The following is a 23,321-nucleotide window of genomic DNA, read 5'->3' as shown; positions in this document are numbered from 1 at the left end:
GTAAAGAAAAAACAGCCCACTAAGCCCATAATAACAGTACAAAATAGTGCCTACATTTGTACAAGGCAGCAGAGTTTCAACACCAGAAAAATATTTTTCAGGGGAATTTTTTTTTTTTTTAAAAAAATATAAAAAAATAAATAAAATCTGTACACACCTCTCAAAGCAGAGATCTGCAAATTTATTACGACTCCTTTCAAAGATATACTAAAAAAGGTGTGTTGGCAAGTCTATCACACCAGTAACAGTCAAATCAGAAATTGTCCAAGTGTTTAGCCTGTGGGGTCCAGACATTGCCGCTTTAAATTGACATTAACGTACGGAGCGAAAATGACGTGAAAGTTAAGTGCCGGACAGCTGCCTCATTGGTCTGCATGCGCTGCCATTGGAAAGCTGGATCTTCGGTTTTCAGGTAAGTCTGTTTGTATTGGATTTGTTTTTTCCTGCAATCGAAATTTTGGTGTAGGCGTTAAGCCTGTCTGTGTTCTCTTCACTGTAAAGATGATTACCACCAAAACCACTCTCTATAGCCAAGAGCACTTACCAGAGAAACTACAGAGAAGACTTTGAATGAGCTATAGAAGTCCATAGCTGCAATGAAAGATAATATCTATGGGTCAACAATCTCCATAGCTATCTCTAAAACAGTTGCAAAGCAGCAGCAAGCAGCCTTGGCTGAAAAAAACCCCAAAAAAAAACAAAAACATCCTTCACCACAAAGTTTGCAAAATGCTGGTTGGAAGATTCTGCAGAAAGGTGGAAGAAAGCGCAGCTAAAGGTTTTTTGTTTTTTTTTGTAATCGCAGTGGTGGCATCATGTTATAGAGATGCTTTATAGAGGCAGGGTCTGGTAATCTTGCCAGGATTGAACAACTTGCTACCATCTGCCTAAAAATTTAAACTGGGGAGGTAATCTGTTTTCCAACAGAACAATTATCTAAAGCACATTGCAAGAGCAACACTGCAGTAGATAACTTTGAAGACAGATGGGTTTGTGTAGCCAGTGTCCTCACCTTAATCCCACTGAATCTATGGTAAATTTTCCATCACAGCTCTCCTACTAACCTGACCCAGCTCGAGCAATATAGCAAGAAATAAATATTGCTTCATTTTGGTGTTCAAAGTTAAGACACTTAGGAGGGAATTCAATTGTTAAAATATCCGTGCGAGGTGCCTCTGGAACGGCTGCGAGACACATCGGGTGGGTTTTATTTTTTTTTACAGAACGCACACAAATTTCTGCTCGCACCCCATAGAGGTGTGAGCAAAAAAATCTGCATTACTTTTTACTGTAATAACGGTAAAATACCACATTCTAATAAACATCGCGGACAATTGAATTTCCCCCTTAAGAGGCTGGTGGCTGCAATAACTGGCAGCAGTTTGTTAACTATTGGTTTACTATTTCTTTTTTTAGGAAAGCGGAGTGGGGGTGGGTAGGAAAATCAGAATATGTAGGATTCAAATTCAATTTCTGGTCCAACAACTTGAAAATTTCAGGCTGCGAGACTGAACTGTGAAAAACTAAAAAAAACAAAAAAAAACAAAGCCACACAACACACACAAACACCCCGATGTGAAAAAGAACATACATGGTCTTTCAAAATGCCATGATTTCCTAACTCTATGGTCATGTGACAAATAGCACATCAAAATTTTATTTTGTTTTATTCAACTGATAAGTCAAAATAAACAAGTGAAAAAAATATACACTTACCACAGCCACATTAAAAAAGTGATTTGAGCCTGGTGCTGCCAATCAAGAACACTTATCAACAAAAACATACCACGTAGAAAAGACTACAGCAATGATTTCAGAGAAGCATTTGTTGCTACTCATCAGTCTGTGAAGGGTTATAAGGTAATTTCAAGTGGTCAAAGTGGAAATTTAAAAGTGGTAATATGAAAAATATAATGGGACTGTAAGTGAACGGAATTTGTAAAACTAATCAATGAAGGCAGCAGAAGTGGCGGTATGGCATACCACCAGGTACACCTTCCACTTCCACCACTAGTCATTTCCTAACTTTGCAATGTTAATCATTCTACAAAGAAATTATTTTCAAATGGAGAACATTGAACACAGACGACGATCATCCCAGAAAGGGGCATTTCGGCACATTAACCTAAATATTGGTCCATATCACTACACAACCGAAAACCTGCACCCTGGGATTAACAGGCCTCTGTGCATGGTAAACGCTAAATTTATGACTACCATCAGAAAAAGACTGAACAAGTATGGCTTTAAAAGAAGAGTAGCCATTAGAAATCCGTCAAAAATAGAAATTTTTTTTTGGGGGAATCGCAGGTTCGGTTTACACAGTTGCATTTGAACGAAACAAAGCAGAAAGACAATGTCCTCTGGATAGGAGAGACCAAAGTGGAGTTGTTTGGTTTTCATCAAAATGTGGTTGTGCATTAAGACCAAAACACAGCATATCACCACTTGCTGATATTCATTCTAACTGTGAAGCTTGATGGTGGAGGGGTGAGGATTTGGGGTTGTTTTACAGTCCTAGAACATGGACTTCTCGCAATCAATGAATCCACCATGAATCCCTCTTTATACCAGAGGAAAATGTGAGGCTGTCTATCAATAAACTGAAGCTTGGTCAAAATTGTATATCATGCAACAGAAGAATGATCTTGTTGCATGATCTATAACTGAACGAAAAAGAAACAAACCAATTTTTGGAATAGCTACGTCAAAGTCCAGACCTCAAACCATATTAACATGCTGTGGTAGGACCTTCAAAGAGCTGTGCAAAAATGATTGCCCTCAAACATTAACATAAAGAGTGTTGTAAGAAGGAGTGGGCTTATATTCCTTAAATACAATGTAAGAGAAACTCGAAACAAAATGATTGTTTTAAGTTACGGCTTCTAAAAGTGGCTTTACAAGGTATGGAAGCACGAGGATTACTTACTTTTTCATACATGGATTCTTCATGTTGGCTAAATTTTGCTGAATAAATAATTTGGTGTTATTTGTGGTATGAGATCTGTAAGCGATTGTTAATTACGTCCTGATACATAAGAAAAAAAAAAGTGTAGTTTTTTCACATTCAATACATAAACACGCGCGAGGCAGCAAATGCTAACCCACTGTACCAACAAAATTTAAAGCTGAGCGAATGGGGAAGTAAAACAGACATAAAAGAATAAATTAGTAGACTATCCTGTTCTGAGTGTGTGGTAAGGATATGGTTAAGAATGCATAACTGAGAAAGGGATGGAGATCTACTCTGTTTTACAAGCAAGTGTCTAAGGTTATGTCAGCATGGAACTTCAAGGAGAAAACCATCAGTAAACGGCAACAGTAGGCGGAAGCGCACACTCTAGAATTGTGATATCTGTGAATAAACTCGAAATGCAATTAATCCTCAGACATGGCCTTCTAAGTAACAAGGTCTGAAACCAATCAAGCATTTATGGGAAATTCTAGAACACCTAAGACAGTGATTACATTTTTTTGTCCACTATCTCCCTCGCACTATCACCAAGAAGTCTTTCACCAACCCTGTGCTCTTCTACCTACCTCATTAAGCGACTACAAATGGGTCTTTAGTAGCACTCATTCTTACAAGTTGCACATAAAGGATGAAGAGTTTGGTTCAAACAGGAAGTTGTTGAAGTAACATTTAGGAAACGGAGGGGATCATTTTTATTTGGCTTCATGCAAAGCTAAAAGCTGGCCAGGTGAGGCGCGAGAGCACTGAACAAGGTTCACTTGCAGGCAGGTGGGCTATTATAGCGGCAGTCTTCTGATAACTGTCAAGCCTTTTTTATATATCTCACAGCAAGTCATTTCATAGCAAGGCATGGGGTTCTTTATTTCTCTATTCTTGTATGGCACACACTTTAATTATGCTCCAAACAGGGTGGGAAGCCCATTTGTGCAAGTACTGCTGTGTCCTTTTACAAATGTCACATCCAATTTGAGCGCACATGAAAACAAAACAAAAAAAGTTATAGTAATGAAGAGAGTTCTTTCCAGTTCTGTAAGGAGCTGTGAAGGAGAAACAGACAGACCGCTACATTACCTGCATACAATATAAACGTGAACCTACATGCTAGTACTGATACACAGTATAGTAATTTCATGCACATTTCCATAGGCATCAGTCTAGTATTACGGGATGCGTTTTTAAGATCAGCATTATTTTAAAATTAAGTTTTTCCTACCTATAAAAAAAACAAAAAACTGTCCACTTTAACATCTATGAATTATAGGCTACAGCTAATGTCAATCACTTAACTGCAGAAGTTAATCTAATGTAAAGGCGCATGCCTCTGGCTCTTGGCTGTGGAACTACAAGTTCCATAATGTCCTCAGTCTCCACATAATATCTATTTATCAAATGACTGAACAAATGCAAAACTACTACCATAAAAAAAAGGGACTTTTAGATAACATGGCAAAATATAAATTAATAATTCAACTTCTCTAAAATGCACAATATCTTTGTGACTAATCTTTTAAGTCTAAAATTAATGCATCAGTACATTTTTTAAATTACAGAGCTAAGCCAAAAAACATTTAGCTATGCTTTGCTGTTCTAGGACCACACAGCTATACACAAAACCCTTTATGAAGGGAGCTGTGCCACGTGTCTGAGGGAGATTGCCGTTAATTCTAAGTAACAGCATTTCCAAAATGAAATGTCAGATCAGTTAAGCGTTTCCCCAACCAAGTTAGACAGATTTGTGGAGCAGAAGAAGCCAGAGTACAAGCAACATTTACAAATTGCTTAATCCTAAACCTTGTGCCTCTCCAACTTTCCAGGACTTTTTTACTTTCCTTTACCCCTTCATTACCAGGGAACTCATACATTTGTGACTAGATAACATTTCAGTTTTGCTATATGTAGATTGAACTGAGAAATGCTATGATTTTTTTTTTCAATTAAACTGATTTGCTTACCCTAGTAAATTTTTTTTTAGGGCAAACAAGGTTCTTAGTTTAGCATAGGGAAATAACTAAGTGCATTTCACAGAGGAAGGATCATAAAAAAACTTTTGCAAAATTCATGCTATATTGGTTTTTAACCCAGGAACTTACGCCAAGTATTTTACTGTTCTAGAGTAGAGATAAAAAATATGTGTGCACGTTATCTAAGGCATAACAAAGTTATAGGGCTTGGAGACACATATATATATATATATATATATTATGATCACGTTTTCCTCCCCTCGGGCATGCCAGACACTTAGATGCTTACTAAACTGTACTTATTAGTGCTTACAGGCAAAACGTTCCAAGGGCATCCCTATTTACAGGGAAATCCTTGGGAATGTGACCATCACAGGATTATCTGTGCTGAATTCAGGCTTCCCCATTGAAATGTACAAGGCCTCACACTTACAGCTATGCACAGTGCGTGGAGTAACGGTTTGTGGCTACTTCACTGGAACTCATCTCTGCTGCACCTCCACTCATTACATTCAACTGAAAAATATTCTGCCAGATAATTAACAGGAGACAGGAAATTTGGGTAAGATACATTTTTGGCACACAAAGCTCAACAGCTTTGCCAATTAATAGGTATGGTTTTTAAAGGGTGTTGCTTACATATTACTGAAGGATACATCTGTGTACCACATAGCAACTAATAAAGCATATTTAAGCCTGCAAAGACTACTACTATATTACAAAGCAGCGACCGGCTATGATAGTCCACAATGACTAGCACATTGCATCATTATCATATCCCTATATATGTAATATGGCCACAATACAGCCTTCAACTGACAAGTTCACACCAAGTTACTAAATTATTTCAACTACAAAGTTAATTAGTAGACTTATTTTTATAGAAAACAGACAAAGTACCAAATGGAGCGTAAAGCCTGTAAGCAGTAGTATGTGTGGAGAATATACAAATAAGATGTGTCACTATGGTATAAAACAAAAAGGATGCCAACTAGTGCATTAAAACACACATCAATTTTGCCTTTGTTTCCTTTCAATTACCAATATATTTGATATGTGTGGTATGGAGCTACAGTGTACCACCTTTTGCTTTCGACTGCAGCTCTCTGAAGGTACTCTTCCTTTGGACTACGTGGAAACAAAGGAAACTATAAGTAAGCTCAGTCTTTTCAGCTGCCCAATTTGGGACTCAAATACTTCACAGACCTCTAAAGGATCATGCTCAATATGAACCCAAGTTGTTCCATTTCAGACCTCTCTGGTCATGGCCAAATGTTTGATATAGAAAATAATAAATCAGTAACTCGGATTAAGTAAACTTAATCTGTATTAATTTACCTTAAGTAAACAATTGTGTATTGCCTTTTTTTGTTGCAATACATTTTAGGTAAGCTCTGTGCCTTTTTTTTGTCAAATCCCAGCAAAGGTACGATACAGATTGCATATTGGGTACATTTAGCCAAGTATAACATTTAATAATACAGTCGTGGTCAAAAGTTTTTAAAATTACACAAATGTTTTTCGAAAAGTCTGCTGCCTCAGCTTTTATGCAATTTACATATACTCCAGAATGTCATGTAGACTGATCAGATGAATTGCAATCAATTTCAAAGTCCCTCTTTGCCATGACAATGAACTTTATCTAAAAAAAAAATAAAAAAAAATAAAAAATTCCACTGCATGTCAGCTCTGGAACAAAAAAAACAGCGGCCATCAGATCAGTGACTCTCTCGTTAACACAGGAGAAAGTGTTGACAAGGACAAGGCTAGAGATCACTGTAATGCTGATTGAGTTAGAATAACAGACTGGAAGCTTTAAAAAGGAGGGTGCTGCTTGAAATCATTGTTCTTCCTCTGTTAACCATGGTTATTTGCAAGGAAACACGTGCAGTCATCATTGCTTTGCACAAAAAGAGCTTCACAGGCAAGGATATTGTTGCTAGTAAGATTACACCTAAATCAACTATTTATCAGATTATCAAAAACTTCGAGGTTCAATAGTTGTGAAGAAAGCTTCAGGGCACCCAAGAACGTCCAGCAAGCGCCAGGACCGTTTCATAAAGTTGATTCAGCTGCGGGATTGGGGCACCATCAGTGCAAAGCTTGCTCAGGAATGGCAGCATGTAGGTGTGAGTGCATCTGCATGCACAATGAGGCGAAGACTTTTGGAGGATGGCCTGGTGTCAAGAAGGCCAGCAATGAAGCCACTTCTTTCCAGGAAAAATATCAGGGACAGACTGATATTCTGCAAAAGGTACAGGGATTGGACTGCTGAGGACTGGGGTAAAGTCATTTTCTCTGATGAATCCCCTTTCAGATTTTTTGGGGCATCTGAAAAATCGCTTGTCCTGAGAAGGAAAGGTGAGTGCTACCATCAGACCTGAGTCATGCCAACAGTAAAGCATCCTGAGACCATTCATGTGTGGGGTTACTTATCAGCCAAAGGAGTGGGCTCACTCACAATTTTGCCTAAGAACACAGCCATGAATAAAGAATGGTACAAAACATCCTCCAAGAGCAACTTCTCCCAACCATCCAAAAACAGTTTGTTGAGAATCAATGCCTTTTCCAGCATGATGCAGCACCTTTCCATAAGGCAAAATTGATAACTAAGTGGATCGGGTATCAAAACATCAAAATTTTGGGTCCAGGGCCAGGAAACTCTCCAGACCTTAATCCCATTGAGTACTTGTGGTCAATCCTCAAGAGGTGGGTGGACAAACAAAAACCCACAAATTCTGACAAACCAAGCATTGATTAGGCAAGAATGGGTGGCCATCAGTCAGTATGCGGCCCAGAAGCTGATTGACAGCATGCGAGGGCGAATTGTAGAGGTCTTCAAAAAGAAAGGTCAACACTGCAAATATTGACTCTCTGCATCAACTTAATATAATTGTCAATAAAAGTCATTGACACTGAAATGCCTGTAATTTTACTTCCGTATATCATAGCAACATCTGACAAAAAGGTCTAAAAACACTGAAGCAGCAAATTTTGTGTAAACAAATACTTGTGTCATTCTCAAAACTTTTGGCAATGACTGTATAGCTCAGTAACAGAACATGTGCTAAATTGCTCTTTAAATTTAAACAGCAATTTTAAAAAGCACACACTCGGTGGCCACTTTATTAGGTACACCTAACTAGGACATGGTAGGACTCCCTTCCTCCACCCCTTCTTTGTCCCCAGAACAGAGTTCTTGACGCCATGAATTCAACAAACATTTCTTAAGAGAATCTAGTACATAATGACATAGCATCACGCAGGTGCTGCAGATTTGTCAGCGACACATTCATGCTGTCAATTTCCCATTCCACCACATCTCAAAGGCGGTAGATTTTGGAGAGCCTGTGCTTACTCTAGCGTCAGTTTCCTATTCTTATCTGACAGTAGTGGAACTCCATGTGGTCTTCTGCTTCTGTGACTCACAGGCGTGATGTGTGTTCAGAGAGGACCTTCTATATACCACGTTTCTAACACATTATTTAAGCTACTGTCACTTGTCAGCTTGAACCAGTCTGGCAATTCTACTCTGCTCTCTCACTAACCAGTTGTTTACGCTCAATGGATGATTTCTGACATCCATTGAGCAAAATTCTCTGTAAACATTAGAGACTTGTGCGTGAAAAACCTTGGAGATCAGCAGTTTCTTGGATACTCCAACCACCCTGTCTGGCCCCAACAATCATTGGTCAAAGTCACTTAGACCACATTTGTTCCCCATTCTAGTGTTTGCTCTGAACAACTGAACCTCTTAACCATGTCTCCATGCTGCCACATAATTGGGAGATTAGAAAGTGACATTAAAGAGCAAATGTACCTAGTAAAGTGAGCACTGTGCGTTTGTGAATACATAATAAATTAAAATAAAAATGTTTGAAAGTTAACACTGCAAAGCAATATGTAAAGAATAATATATTATCACCATTTATTTATATAGCGCCACTAATTCCGCAGCGCTGTACAGAGAACTCACTCACATCAGTACCTGCCCCATTGGGGCTTACAGTCTAAATTTTCTAACACACACACAGACTAGGGTCAATTTATTAGCAGCCAATTAACCTACCAGTATGTTTTTGGAGTGTGGGAGGAAACCCACGCAAAAACACGGGGAGAACATACAAACTCCTCACAAATAAGGCCATGGTCGGGAATTGAACTCATGACCCCAGTGCTGTGAGACAGAAGTGCTAACCACTTAGCCACCGTTCTGCCCGTAACATAGTATTCAAAAAAATTCAAATAAGCTAACTGCCTTAAAACACATAATGGCACAGGAGTATAAAAAAATACCACATCTATAATTCGTTATTTAAATGTAAACCATTCATGTATAGCAAAGTTCATGAACGGGTAGCAAATGGATCTAAAGCACAAGTAGTAGCTCTGCATCACCATATAAATTGTGAGTTTATTACATGTAAACTGGGCCCCTGAATCAGAACTATCCATGTGGAAAATCCCAAGTCGGGAAATGCCAGTCAACAAAAAATGCATTTGTTTGAGTATGCAATAAGTAGAAGTATTAATTCCATGTAGGAGGAATAAAAGTGAGCAATACTGCCACCGAAAGTATTCTAGGGTAGATGGTAAAAGGAAAAACGATTAACTTGAAGGAAAAAATTAATAATGTTCAGAATAAGGATTTGAATTGCATGTAATTGCACATGCAAATTTCTACTGAGCTTTCTAGTTTTCTAAAGTATAACAAAAAAGAGTAAGGAGCATTAACACAAACAAAATAGAGGATCAAACAAGGGAGCAGAAAAGTGGAAAATAGAAACAATTCCAATTCAGGTATTAAAAGAGAAAATCCTTATGTTCAGCAGCTCCATTCCTGCTGACATGTCAGAGAGAGAATGCAGCAAGTTTTATGTAGTGCTCCTAGGTTACAATAAACTGTTCATAGCAAAAAGAAAAACAACTCCATGATCAAATTATTTTCACTGTATGTCTCAGACCTCAACTTCTAAAATACTCATACATGGTTTTCTTTTTTTAATTTACCTTTACACAAAATGTAGATAACTCCCCTAATGAGTAGCCCCTTAAAGGACAACTTTACTGGAAGGGGATTCCCTTTCAAACTCCGTTTCCTCTGTTTTAATTTAGTCGTTGCAACCACTTTTCTCCTCAATTTGGCACTCTGTGGGGAGAAGAAACGCTCATTTCTACTCTTACCTCTACGCAGTGGGAGCAAAAATAATCAAAGATCATTAACTACGTGATCACGCGGTAACATAGTAACATTGCGGTTAATTGTACCTCTCCCTATGATTGAATAATGTGTGCACATGACCCATTGGGGGAGATGGTGGAGTCATCAGTCAGGACAACAGAATAATAGGCGGAAGTTATCATCGGTTTCCAGAGACCGACAGTAATACTTCAGTGAAGGCAGGTGGTAACAAGGGACAAACTCATGTACAACATCCTATAGGGGACACTTGTTTTAAAAGGACTCCACTTACTGCAAACTGGACACGTAATTAAATTAAAAGGGTCATAAAATCTAAAAAAAAAAAATTGATCCAACATTGCCTTAAAGAGTTATCCTTAAGATAATCTGCCTCTTATTCTCAAATAAAATATATGGAAAAATAAAAATATTTATAACACTACAATACTGAAAGATTTGAGGGGAGGGGGAGCTCAATGCTAGCAATGGAAAATGAAGATTTCTGCACTAGATGTTCAGTGGATTATGGCACCTGCTTTAGGGGACCATGAAGAAAAGTAATAAAGAGCTATCTTTGATTACCTGGACCTCTTAAAGAGAGCTTTATATGTCAACAAGTGAGTTTTTATATATACATGTTTTCCATGTAGCCAGAGAAATGACAGGGAGCAAGCGTTGTGTGGCACGACAATGTTACCAGTCAGACAAAAGCAGTTTTCACTATCTCAATCTGCTAGGTGCATAAAGGTGGCATTGTTGTAGCTGGCACAAGTCACATGCTTTACAGTGGGTAAATCTTCTGGGAGGTATCATTTTAACTATTCTGCACATGATGCTTCTGTGTAAGTTTACAAGCAATCACAACTAGAAAACTATGCACCTGGTCAGAGATCATGACCCAAGGGAGCAGCATGTCTAAGGTAGTTTGTTCGTCCATTTGTTAACAAAATTGCAATGGTCATGGTTTCTGTGCCGTATACAGGTTGACATCATTGGCACAATAGTAACGGAGGTCTTCTATAAAAAATGTCATAAAAATAATGGAGATGAAATGGATCCTTGCGGAACCCTGCATTTTATGGTTGCTTGTTCTTTAGACCGTTCTTGCGAACAAACCGTGTCCTGCCAGTTAGGTTTAACAAATTTATCATTTATTTATATAGCGCCAACATATTCCGTAGCGCTGTACAATTGGGGACAAACACAGTAAACTAATAAACTGGATAAAACAGCCAAAGAGGTGAGAACATCTGAACATTACCATCAGGATAAAAAAAAGTAGTCTCAATCTGCAACACTATACAGGGCTGTTTTTTTGCATTGTCATTTTCTAAAGCCAGTCTGCAATAGGTCCTTCCTGTGTGGATTGCTACAGATCTATAATATATCTACTATATAAATGCCTAGTGGCGTGTGTGAAAAAAAAAAAAACCACCAAGCTGCAGCGCCACCTGCTGGGCAGAGTTATACACTGACCTATATATTTCTTGAAGGAGAAGTGACAATTGGGAGTGGTTGGTGGTTGCCGGGGGTGACAGTGGGGAGTTTTTAACACCTTAAGTAGCTTGATAAAGGATGAGGTGATGGAGAAAAATGATGAGGTGGCGACATGTGGACAAAACCATGTTAAAAAAGTGCGCTTGCGTCGGGAAGTAACGCTCTTCCCCTGAGGAGGCCTGGCCTAGCCCCAAATGCATGACAAGAACCTTTTTAACACCTTAAGTAGCTTGATTTGACTAGAATGCATGAGTATCATGCACGGGTTAATATATATATATATATATATATATATATATATATATATATATATATATATATATATATATATATATATATATATATATATATATATATATATATATATATATATATATATAATTTTGAATTCCTGTGGTTAATCGTGCTTTCCAGACCAAGAGAAGGTATTTCATGAGAAGCTTAACAATGGATTCATTGACACACTACGGGTTTAGTATAGGTCATTAAAGAACAACTTGTACCTTTATTTTTTATTATTTTCAATAGAAAATTATCCTGATCTACACTTGACTTGATGGATTTTAGTTTCTGATGTTCCCCTTGTGAAACACATTACTTATGCGAGTTATTCTGAAAGAGAAAAATAAGATGGTGGTTTGGCCTGAATGCAGAAGACATATAGCTCTATATCTGGTGATTCACTGAATGGGCTAATCATATTTTCCATCCCGACTATTCAATTCCAATGATAATCTGATTTCAATTTGAAAAGCATAGGATTGTCACCTGATGGCTACCATCAGACAACTATGGGAAGCTGCCAAAATGGCCCACAACTATGTAGCGTCATGATGTGAGAAGGGACATGGGTGGCCAAGTGGGAAATTAGACAGAATTATTCAATGAAAGGATCAGAATCCCCCCTTCAGCACCAAGTGTTACGTGTTCTCAAATTTATGTAGGAAGATTAGTGAGAAACGCACCTCTATTTCAAAGAAACTTAATACTTTAAAATTATCTTCACTACTCAATTTCCTCAAACTGCATTCTGTAATGTGCCACCATTACCTTTTGTAACTCTCACATCATAACACAGGGACTTCCTTTTTGCCAGTGTAATGTGAGCAAGAACGGACGAGAGCACCAAGGACTTCACATGCACCAATCGGCTGAGCAGGACAGGTTATTAAGTTCATAGGATTCCAAACCTTTAGAAAGCTGTGTGATCATCTTCACTTTTTGTTCAACAAAGTTAACATAGACATGCAAGACAAGCAAGTCGTGATCTGAACACACAAACGGCTTAAAGTTTCAATATGGGAGCATGCATAAACAATAAAGTTGCACCCCACTGTACACAACCCTACACTAGACTACGTGGGGTATGCGCACTGACAATACCAATAGCGTGGAAGCACAAAGACATCCACAGAGAACCCCCACTGAGCATGCACACAGCATAGACGCCAACGTCCAAAAATATGTCTACATTTCAGTTCCATTGCTTACCCTGCAGAATGTTAAAAAAATGTCAGCATTATCTTTTTTCTTTTTAGACATTTTAAGTTACCAAGGTATTTCCCCAGGAAATTAATACCTAAACATTTTCCTTCCATATAAAACTAAAGACCAGTAACCACTACTCTTACATCCACTTGCATTTCAATATGCTAGTTATATTTATTTCAACACCTACCACAATTGTTTAGACTGTAACTTATATATTTCAAACAGCACCTGATAAATGATCAATCACTTTTGCTAGTGGATGTATACTCTGACTGAGCATAAAATAAAGATAAATGGAAGATAGAAGTGTCTGCTGATTAAACAGTACAAGCAGCAATGATTCCTTCTATTTCTAAAGAACCAACGGTGGTTATAGCAGTAGGAGAAACTGTTCGATTTGGTTCCCAGGCAACCATTTTCCTTAAAGCAGTCATGAATATGGTAGTGCACGGTGGGAATTGTAGTTTTTTAATACCAGGAGAGCACTTAAGTTCTAGAATAGTGCAAGGTGTGTTTAATATTTAATAATTTATTATTATGTGTGTACATAAACATGGTGTGACAATGACATTTACTGTAATATTTACAGAAAAGGAAAACAACTGAGGGTGCTTCAGTTGTATAACACTTTTCATGTTCACTTGACTTTCCAGACAAAGGAGTGTGTGGATAGCCTCAAAATTGTGGAAGGGAATTTCTATCCTTGAAAGAGCAATTTCCCCAACAGGAGCCTATAGCTTAAATCTGCAGTGCACTACAGGCCTCCCAGGCAAGAAAGGGATTACACTGAACTTCCACTTGCAAACAAAATAGACTTGTATTCCCCCTTCATCGCCCCATTGCTGCCACGATCAGATCACTTGGTCATGACCTATTCAAACAAGACTTGCTTGTTCTCACACTTTAAAACTTATGGAATCTCGAAGTGCAGCCAGGTGATGCAGACACTTATTGAACCGTTGCCCAAGAGGAATGGAAAAGCTCTGGCAGTTACTGAGGAGGGGACAGTCCATGTGGGAATATTTCCTAGCTCCTACACTAGGGCCCCCACAGCTCCTAGCAGTGCAGTCAATGGTAGGAATGATTTACAGACAATTCCACAACTATCATACAGTAATGATACATGGATGGAGGTCTGAGGAACACACTGCTATGATTGACACATCTTGTGACTGCTACAATTGAAGTATCATGTGTATAATTCAATGCTTTGTATACATTAAACTATGAAACTACAAATATCACAACTGTTAAACTGCAATGTGTGTCATGTAAATTATTCTGTTTCTTAAAGAGCAAAGTTCCTCAACCGTAGTATCACCTTACGAGGAAAAAGTAGCAAGAACCCCATCCCCCCCATTGGGTGTCCATTTTATCCCAATTACTACCTAAAGTGCGTACCTCTAGCCCAAATACCCTGAAGCTGCATACATGCGCTTCCAATGTTTATTTTAAATGTTTTAGTCATTACTTATAGATTATGATTTTTTAGGAGTTTAATTTAATGGGTGGTACATGTACCATAGATTGCAAAACACGGCTAGAAGATAAAATCTCTCAAATTACATTGTTGTAGGTTGTACTTATTTATTGAAAACAGATTCCCTAAAGCTGGCCATAGACTGGTTAAGTGGCAGAGTTATAGTTCAATTTGGCCAGACACACGGGTGGCCAAATCATAAGATATAAAGGTATTCGGCCCCTTGGACAAAACGTTTAGATCACTTATCTCCTTTGCAGGCTATTGGTGTGGTTGTAAAAAGACCACAGAAGTTGACAGCAATCATCTTCCATCCATACTTTTATCAATGCCTGGCAATGATCCTTTTAGTTTGGAGAGGATTGTTATCAGGAATTGCTAAACTTTTCAGGCCGCCCAATGCAATTGCCCGATATTGGCTGCCATATTGCAGTGTATGGAGTACAATAAGATTGTAGGGAACATTACATAAAAACACAATATGCAAGACAAACCTCTTATCTGAAGACGACACACTTCATGTTCATGCCATTGTTTATGCTAACCAAATCAATTGTATTTTAGAAATACAATTTCTCCCAAAAGAGTTGTTTACTCAGGAATACCAAATACAAATTTAGGTTTCCTCACACCGAACGCTGACATATCGCATATGGCCAAAAAGGGATATTTAGGTGTGTGATTGAAGAGGGTCTTTTTTATAGCACATACAAATCATAGTAATATGGTCAACAAAAAACTGCTAATATTAAATTGAGGCTACAGTTCTCAGCATACATAGCACAATTCAGATACCGTAGCTAAAAGCACCATGGCAAGTATTACTAGTATACCACTGTGAAAGACAATAGATGCTTTACAATATTTCCAACATTGCTTTTAAGTAATGTCTTCAGTTTATGATAGAAAATCCTAGAGTGAAATGGACTATTCTAAAAAACTTAAAAAAAAATACCTTAAGTTTTCAAGCTCTTGTCTTTTCAGGGGTGAAGAGGGTGGAGCAGGGAGGAACTTTTCACCTTCATGGTTTTTATTGCTAGAATGAAAACAATAGTTACGGAAAAAAAAAACACATTTTTTTTTTGCTTGATAGCATATGGATAGTAATCTTAAATGTAAAAATTGCTAGAGATTGTAGCTTTCCAATTTGCATCTATAGAAGAGTTAACAGATGTTGGAAACTGTTTAGATAAAAAAAAAAAAAAAAAAAAAAAAGATAATGCTTACAGGTTTATACATCTGATCATTTAGAAAAGGAGGACAATGTTGGATTGCTGTGGAGAATGTTCCATCATAAAATATTGGTCACTTTTTGTCTAATCATCTGACCACTGAAATAATGTATATTTTAAAACACAGTTACTTGGTTCCTTGAATTTGGCTGCCGGTATGGTCAGCAAGTAACAAGTGGTTTGAACACAACAACAACAACATAAAAGTTACAGCTGCACTGTCATGGTAATTTATATTTACCAAGATGGCATTCTAAACTGATTTACTATAGACACTTGTGTTTGCCTGATCTGCCATATATTTGTTAGAACCATTTACCTGCATGCCTCGCTGCTTTCCCCACTGGAATCTGTGTTGCCTGTCTGACTGCTATTTTTTGCACCATTTTCTTTGTTGACATCTTGCTGGTCCTCAGGCAAAAGGAGCAATGCATTTCTTAAACAAATTGCTGCAAACTCCATACTGGCAACTGGAATAGCGGAGGATTCCCCATCACTGGAGAGGATTCAAAAATATGACATTTTAGCAATAGTATGAATCTAAATATTGGCCATTTTTTAGTTCTTAGCAATAAAAGCAAAATAGTTCACGTAAAATCAACTTCATTTATAACAATTTTGGGTGAGTGGACACATGCCAAGAAGTTTTCCTGCATACAAAATATACCCCTCCATTAATGCATTATGTAGGGAAAAGTATTTAGAGAGCATGTATTTAGAATATAAAAACACACACACAGGATTTTGTTTGTTGTATTAGTGCTGCCCTTGATGCGCACAGAGACATTGTATGTGAGTGCGACCATTACCCCACCCCCTGCATGTATAGAGAGCAGTGCGGGACAGAGACGTGCATTTAGCGATGCCGAGCAGCAGTATGGTGTGCAAGGATATCCCTTCTTCTCTACCAAGAAGTGGTCGGAGAATGAATTACAGTTATTAGGCATGTGTTTCTGTGCTGTTTGCCTGCTATAAGTCATATTCTGAAACCTCCTAAATTATGGTCTACACTATACCCCCAAGCCATCATACATATATAAAACGGACAGAAGGGCTAAAAGGAAAAGGTAAGGGGATTATGTTACAAGATGGAAACTCTACTGAAAAGGAGAGATCTGCAAACTGACTTATTAACATTACTCTTAGAATGCCCACTGCACGCTCCCAGTTATTATAGGTCCCATGATATGCAGCCAGAGCCAAGTCAGAGAAACCCTGTGCAATTTTGGCTACTGCAAAGTTTTGCCCGGAAGCAGCATTAACTATCCTTGGCAACAGCTAACACTTTGGTATCCAAGTCAATCAGACATTAAGTTGCACTAAACATCCCAAATAAGCAGCCCTTATAATGGTTAACTCATTGGTCAGCTGAGACAAGACAGGAAAAGGAACCACATCTAGAAGGTATATAGTGCGACTCCTCCTTCCTTAGGTGTTTGAGTAACTTCCAAAGCTGTCCCTGATAAACAGACAACATGGGTGATACAAATGGGTCTGCCATGGAGTCTGCAAGGAAACATTATTAACAGTTTATATAATTTGCTTATTTCCTCCTCAGACGCCTTGCGGCCCCTTATAATGGAATGAAGTTACGACCATCCTGCTGCTTTTCACAGACTGACCACTGAGGGCTGGGAACTGCATTCCCAAGAGGTCGCCACCACCTTTGTGGAGTGTGCCCTCAGGATTCTAGTTACCCCATATCTGTTCCCCCTATAGACTAGGCCTGTGCAATAACTTCTCACAGATCCATCTTGCTAGAGTATGCCCTTGTCTGCTACCACAGGAAGGAAAAAGAGCCGATTCGTCTTTCTAAATGTCTGTTCTCAAAAATATAAATCGAAAATACCCTAAAAAAGTCCAGCGTATGTAATCACTTTTAATTTTCATTGGTTGGCTATGGAAAGAGAAAAGGAAGTATAGTCTCCTGGTTAATATGAAAAGCTGAAACTACATTCGGTAAGAAAGTAAGATTAGCTTGCACTTGTCGGAATGAATGTTCAAAAAATGGTTCTTCGCACCAGAAATAGTGTAGTTCCCTCCACTGGCAGACGTGACTGCTACTAGAAATAATATTTTAAATATAAGCCAGACAAGTCTCTTGTAATGGTTCAAAAGGACTTAACACAAACACCTACAGGACAAGATTAAGATCCCAAGGTGTCACGCAAGATCGGAAACATGGAAAAATTCTTTTCACTACATTGGAAAATGCTTGCGGAGTCAGCATTATTCAGTTTAAGGTTTGTACCAGAGAATGAATTTCTTCCAGACACTGTAATAGCTAGCATAAGAATATTTGTTTCCTGGTCTGCAACATTATGTCAATCACCTTATCAGAGATATTCCCTAACAAGAATATCTCTGATGGTCTAAGCAACCATCAATTATCTATATAGTGCCAGCAAATTCCTTCGTACTTTACAATGACCACTCAATCTCAGCCCCAGCTAAGAAAGGGTATTTGGCTTTGGGTGGTTAATCGTTTGCCACTGCAACCAGATCTTCTGAACCAGCAGAGGCCACGGCTGTCTTTGCAAACTATGGGTGCAGAGGTCAAACTGGAATGACTTATTATATATACTACTTCTCTCCTGATCTTTTAAAAAGAGTGAGTAATAAGAAAAGGAGGCGATACATACCCCAGAAGAAAGTTCCAAGGTCCCGTCAGGACATCTATTCTCTCTGCTCTGGAGTCCCTGCAAAAGGAGAAGTCCAAATTTCTGGGTGCATCCGATACTAATCACACTGTTGTCCTTGCCTGCTTTGTGAAATGCTGAAAAGAATATCAGACTGTTGACAGCTCCTGCATCATGGACCTGCTCCCGAAGCCTCCTGGTGGTTTATGAATGCCACTACATTGCGGTTGTTGGAAAAAATCTTGAGATGCTTATGATATAAAAGACTGAAACCTACCAACGCGCAGACCTTATTTCTAGGAGGTTTGCATGTAGCTTCCATTCGCTCTGGAGCTATGTGCCCAGGACCACTTCTGTGTGTAGATACAAAACACCAACATCTGGAAATGCAATGTGTTGGTAGCACCATCTATTCTGGTTTGTAGTGGGAAACATTACTAAGAGCCAGAGACAGGTTCTGTAGCGGTGATTGAATCTGCTGTGCCAGACATTGGATTATGAACAGTCTATCCTCAGAGACAGCAAGAGACAAAGTTTCACTGTCAAGAATTTCAGCTGCTTAGAAGGCAGTTGTATTTATAATCCAACCAAGTTCCTGTAGGAAAGAAATTACACTGACAGTCCTCGCTTGGGAGATGCACTTTTATTTTCCTTTTACCAATTAGATAAGGCCAGACTGCAATTCCTTGCATTCTGAAGGCAGTCATAAGGACCACTAATACTTTGGTGAAGGTCATTGGGGATGTAGACAGACCAAATGATAGGCAAGTGAACTGAAAAGGATAACCTAGAACAAAAAATCTGAGGAGACCATGATGTTGTGGTGCTGCCACTGGAATGTATGGAAACAACCTCAAAAACTGATTTAGCTTTCTTTAGTTAAGGACAGTAAAAGAAATTATCCGACTTTCTGTACTAGAAAGACTTTTGAGCATAAACGGGATGTAAAGAGATAACCAAAATTTCCATCTATATATGTAAGTTGCTACACAAAACTTCCAGTTACTGACTGTGGGATTTCAAAAAATTCTACTTTTCATCCCTTGCTGACAATGTCCAGTTTCTAGCAATCCGGAATGGCGAGTTTCCAAAAGTCAGCATAATTTGAGATTCTGCCACCCACTTACTGGAGGTTGCGCCGATCAAATGGCATCAGAAATTTTTCTGTGGCCTTCTATCCTTAAATGAAAGGACAAAAGAGCTACTTAGATGCATTAACGCCATACTGTCTATGGTACTGCCGACGATAACTTTGAGCTTCCTTAAAAGCACCGCCTGGAAGAAGAGGAAGAAAAAGATCTACTAAGATCCTGCAGCAAATGACGGGATGTACCTCGTGTGACATTCTGAATCAAGTCGATTATGGTGAAAATGGGAAGGATGGTCAAACAATTTGTAGACTGTGGGTCTGATGCTGAAAGACACAGACAGAGGTCTCTTCTAGTTACTACTTGCGAAGAAGTAGAAGAGAAGGAGGTAAGTGCTGGGGGGGGGGGGGAAGGGTGCGGGCAGCTCGGATCACAAGGGGGGGGGGGGCTCACGGGGGAATGGAGGCCCCCTTAGCCCAGGGGCCTCCATTCCCTTAATCCGACACTGGGGTACAGACTGACTGCATAGTCACTGGCTGTGCTGTAATTCAAACTGAAATACACCAAGCAGGCATTCATTGCGGCTTACTGTCCGTTTCACCACCAATATATGCGCAGCCTTACCTGGAAGAGACATTGACCGTACTGTGCCATGAGGAGCACCACGCCAGAGTCATGTCATAATGCTCTGTCTGATGACAAAACCCAGTGTTTACTGCAGCAAGTATCAACCCCAGCAGCCACCCCTCTCCCAGCTAGCATTCACCCAGGGTGGGACACTGGGACCATCCGGATCTATCTGGCAACATCTCTAGGTAAGTCTGCATTAATATATTAATATTTTTTGGTCTCTGCTGAGTTGACCACAAAGTTAAGTGCTGTAAGGGCAGCCATGGAGGAGTCTTGCATACTTGGATTGCTGTGTATTTGATGTGTTGGTTCTCTGCTCGGCAATATTCTAGGTTGGTATAGAATGTGATGGGCGCAGGTATTTAATGAGCAGAGTATTAAACGCATAAATTACCCAGCAATGCATTACTGTACGTACAAATTAGCACAGTAATGCTTTGCTGGGTGTAATGTGCTGCTTCACTTTCGGAGTATATATTATGAGCACGGATTGGGATATACTGTGTTGATTCACTGATGAATTTATAATTTTTGGGCACTGATCGTTATATAGTCATTGCTGGGTTAAATTACTTTAATAGTTATTACAATCCCTTATTAGGTCTTTATGGATAAAATTAGTAAAACACTGATAGTTATTCTATGCTAGTAATTGTTAATGGGGTCCTTTTATAAAATCTGCACTGAGGCACTTTTGGCAGATTTTTGGGGCAGGGAAGAAGTAATGCTAGTTTATTTTGGGGGCACAATGGTTTGGGAGAGGGGAAAAAATTCTAGCTTTATTTTGGTTCACATGAAAGCAATAAAAACCCCAATGAGGGAAACACAAATTTATCCTTACATTAGGGGGGAAAAAAATCCATACATTGTAACAGGCTTATTTTCCTGGATCAATCACAATAATAATGCCAACGATATCACATCCTATGAGAAAGACAATTAAATCCAGGATAATTGTCTATAACCAAAGATGTGAGTAGAGAATTGCATAGTCTGACTACCCTTCCAGTAATATGCATATGATATCTTACAATGACATACCAATGTTTTAAAAAACCAAAAAGTGAAAATGTATTGTGCACAGAAAACCTCATTCACCTTACTTTATTTATTACACATTTCCCATGTATTGTACTTGTTTCCAAAAAAACAAACTGTCAATTCCTTGGCATGCAAAATGTTGGGAAAAAAGTGAACCACGAGTCTTTGGACACACATGATCTTACAGGAAGATAAAAATTACACACACACAATCTATATCCCTCTCTAATTATATATATATATTATATACACACACACGAGCAAAACGAAGATTGTTCATATTCAAACAGTCAGCTCATGTGGCCATAGTGAAAACCCTAAAGGAAATACTCACTTGTACAGGAGATTCTGAACAGACTGTGAAGCTAGGACTATTTTCCGGTGATAACCTTGGCCAACTATGGATTGTACTATGCCCTTCTTGCTTGGAAGGCCCTTTGTTTCTTGCTCAAATGTCTGAAAATATAAAATCATTTATTTTAAAATATACTGCACTATCACAATGTTGATAAATAAAATGGTAATACACGGCATAAATGGAGTGGACCTTAAAAAAACAATTCTGTTAGTTTACCTGAAAAATACAATAAACCTTCAACCAATTTGATACCAAATAAAGTATTCACTGGATTTCCTGAAAAGTAAATTAAAAAAAATAAATGCACCTCATCAATAAATAGATTAGACGTAGGTGCATTTTTTCTACTAGTTACAGACTTAATGCACTAACTACTTTGCCTTATGGGTAAGAGCGAGTTCCACACTTTCCAGTAAGATTACCCCTGAGTATGTGGGTGCCCTCGACAATCCACTGGCTCTTTAGAATTGTCTGCAGTGTAATGTATGGGAGATGCCCTGTCAATGCCATCAAACCACACCCCACTAGGGCTCCCATCTGCAGTAACCAGTAATAGGGGACTTTTAGGTAAGTTGCCCCCCATATGAACACTCCTGTGGTACAGAGGAGGAGCGAGACTAATCTCTAGTACTTTTGAGATATATGCTGAGAAACGGACTAAAGTCTTTTTTCAAATTTGGGAGAGCTATATAGATTCAATGCCTAGTTCTATTAAAGACCAAATTCACTCTTATTTGGTTCTAACATAACGGTATGAGTTTAGAATACGGTCAGAGGATCCTCAAATCATTTTTACGGAATGTTAATACCACTTTAATCATCTCTTTCAAAATGTTTATTATTTTTCTTTTTTGCTCGCAACTGGGTATTTAAAACTGATATTTTAGTAGAAATGTCATGAATGGTCCCCCCTTTTTTCTCTCTATTAAGCGTTATATTAAAATTATTGTAAGGATGTATATGAATTTTTTCTATACTTGTCTTATCACTGCAACTTTTGTATTTATTGCCTTTGCACATTTTTTTTTTTTTATAGTTTTATTTACAGAGGACGAGTCCACTCATCGTTAGCACTATAGGTTTTAAAGAAGGTCTAAAATTTTTCTTAATGTGATGCTGGTGTGACATTTACTGCACAAGAGACTAGGACCATTCTTGCTGCTGTACTCAGCAACTTTGCAGCTACCAAATTCATGTGAGCCCCTTAGCTGGCTAACCTATACTGTAACTCCATGTGCAACACTTGACGGAAGCACACAAACCCCAAAACGTAAAGACATCTCTGTGAGGGACCACAAGTGTTCCTCAGAATGTTTTCTATGAAAGAGGTTGTAATGTGTACTGTTTAGCTCAGCAACTCCAGGCTTTCCCAAACTTAGAAACTGTAACCTGCTGAAGACAGACCAGTAAGAATATCTATTACTTAAAATGTTCCATCAGAAATAAAATAAATGTGTGTGGAGTATGCATGTAACCTGAACTTACCGGTTTGCTGGAGTGCTCTAGATATAATTTAAGCAAAACTAGCAATGACCAAAAAAGCAGGTAAAGACCAAATTAACAGATTTTATTACTTGTTGGCGGATGACGTGACTAGTGATGTGGTCATCAGGATGCAGAAATTTCTAACAGCTCAATTACTACCTAATAAACATGGATAATAACTGGACTCTGTACATGTATGGATTACGAAACAATCGTGGTAGATGGTCAATCATTTTGTAGCAATAAATAGGCACACAATATCT

At 38.5% G+C, this 23,321-nt stretch overlaps 1 protein-coding gene across 2 annotated transcripts in view; it reads right to left on the bottom strand.

Annotated features, from left to right (window-relative positions):
* Positions 1 to 23,321, bottom strand: part of CNOT10 (CCR4-NOT transcription complex subunit 10) — a 78,265-nt gene that overhangs the window by 28,258 nt on the left and 26,686 nt on the right. For both annotated transcript variants that reach the window (XM_075212390.1, XM_075212391.1), the window contains 3 exons: positions 21,550 to 21,671; positions 16,137 to 16,313; positions 15,541 to 15,621 (listed from right to left, as the gene is read on the bottom strand). In XM_075212390.1, the coding sequence (XP_075068491.1) occupies positions 15,541 to 15,621; positions 16,137 to 16,313; positions 21,550 to 21,671 (380 nt within the window). The remainder of the gene's footprint in view (positions 1 to 15,540; positions 15,622 to 16,136; positions 16,314 to 21,549; positions 21,672 to 23,321) is intronic.

This window comes from Mixophyes fleayi, chromosome 5 (assembly GCF_038048845.1).
Source record: "Mixophyes fleayi isolate aMixFle1 chromosome 5, aMixFle1.hap1, whole genome shotgun sequence".
Taxonomy (NCBI): domain Eukaryota; kingdom Metazoa; phylum Chordata; class Amphibia; order Anura; family Limnodynastidae; genus Mixophyes; species Mixophyes fleayi.
Note: the sequence above shows the minus strand (reverse complement) of the source record. Positions and strands in the feature narration are given on the sequence as shown.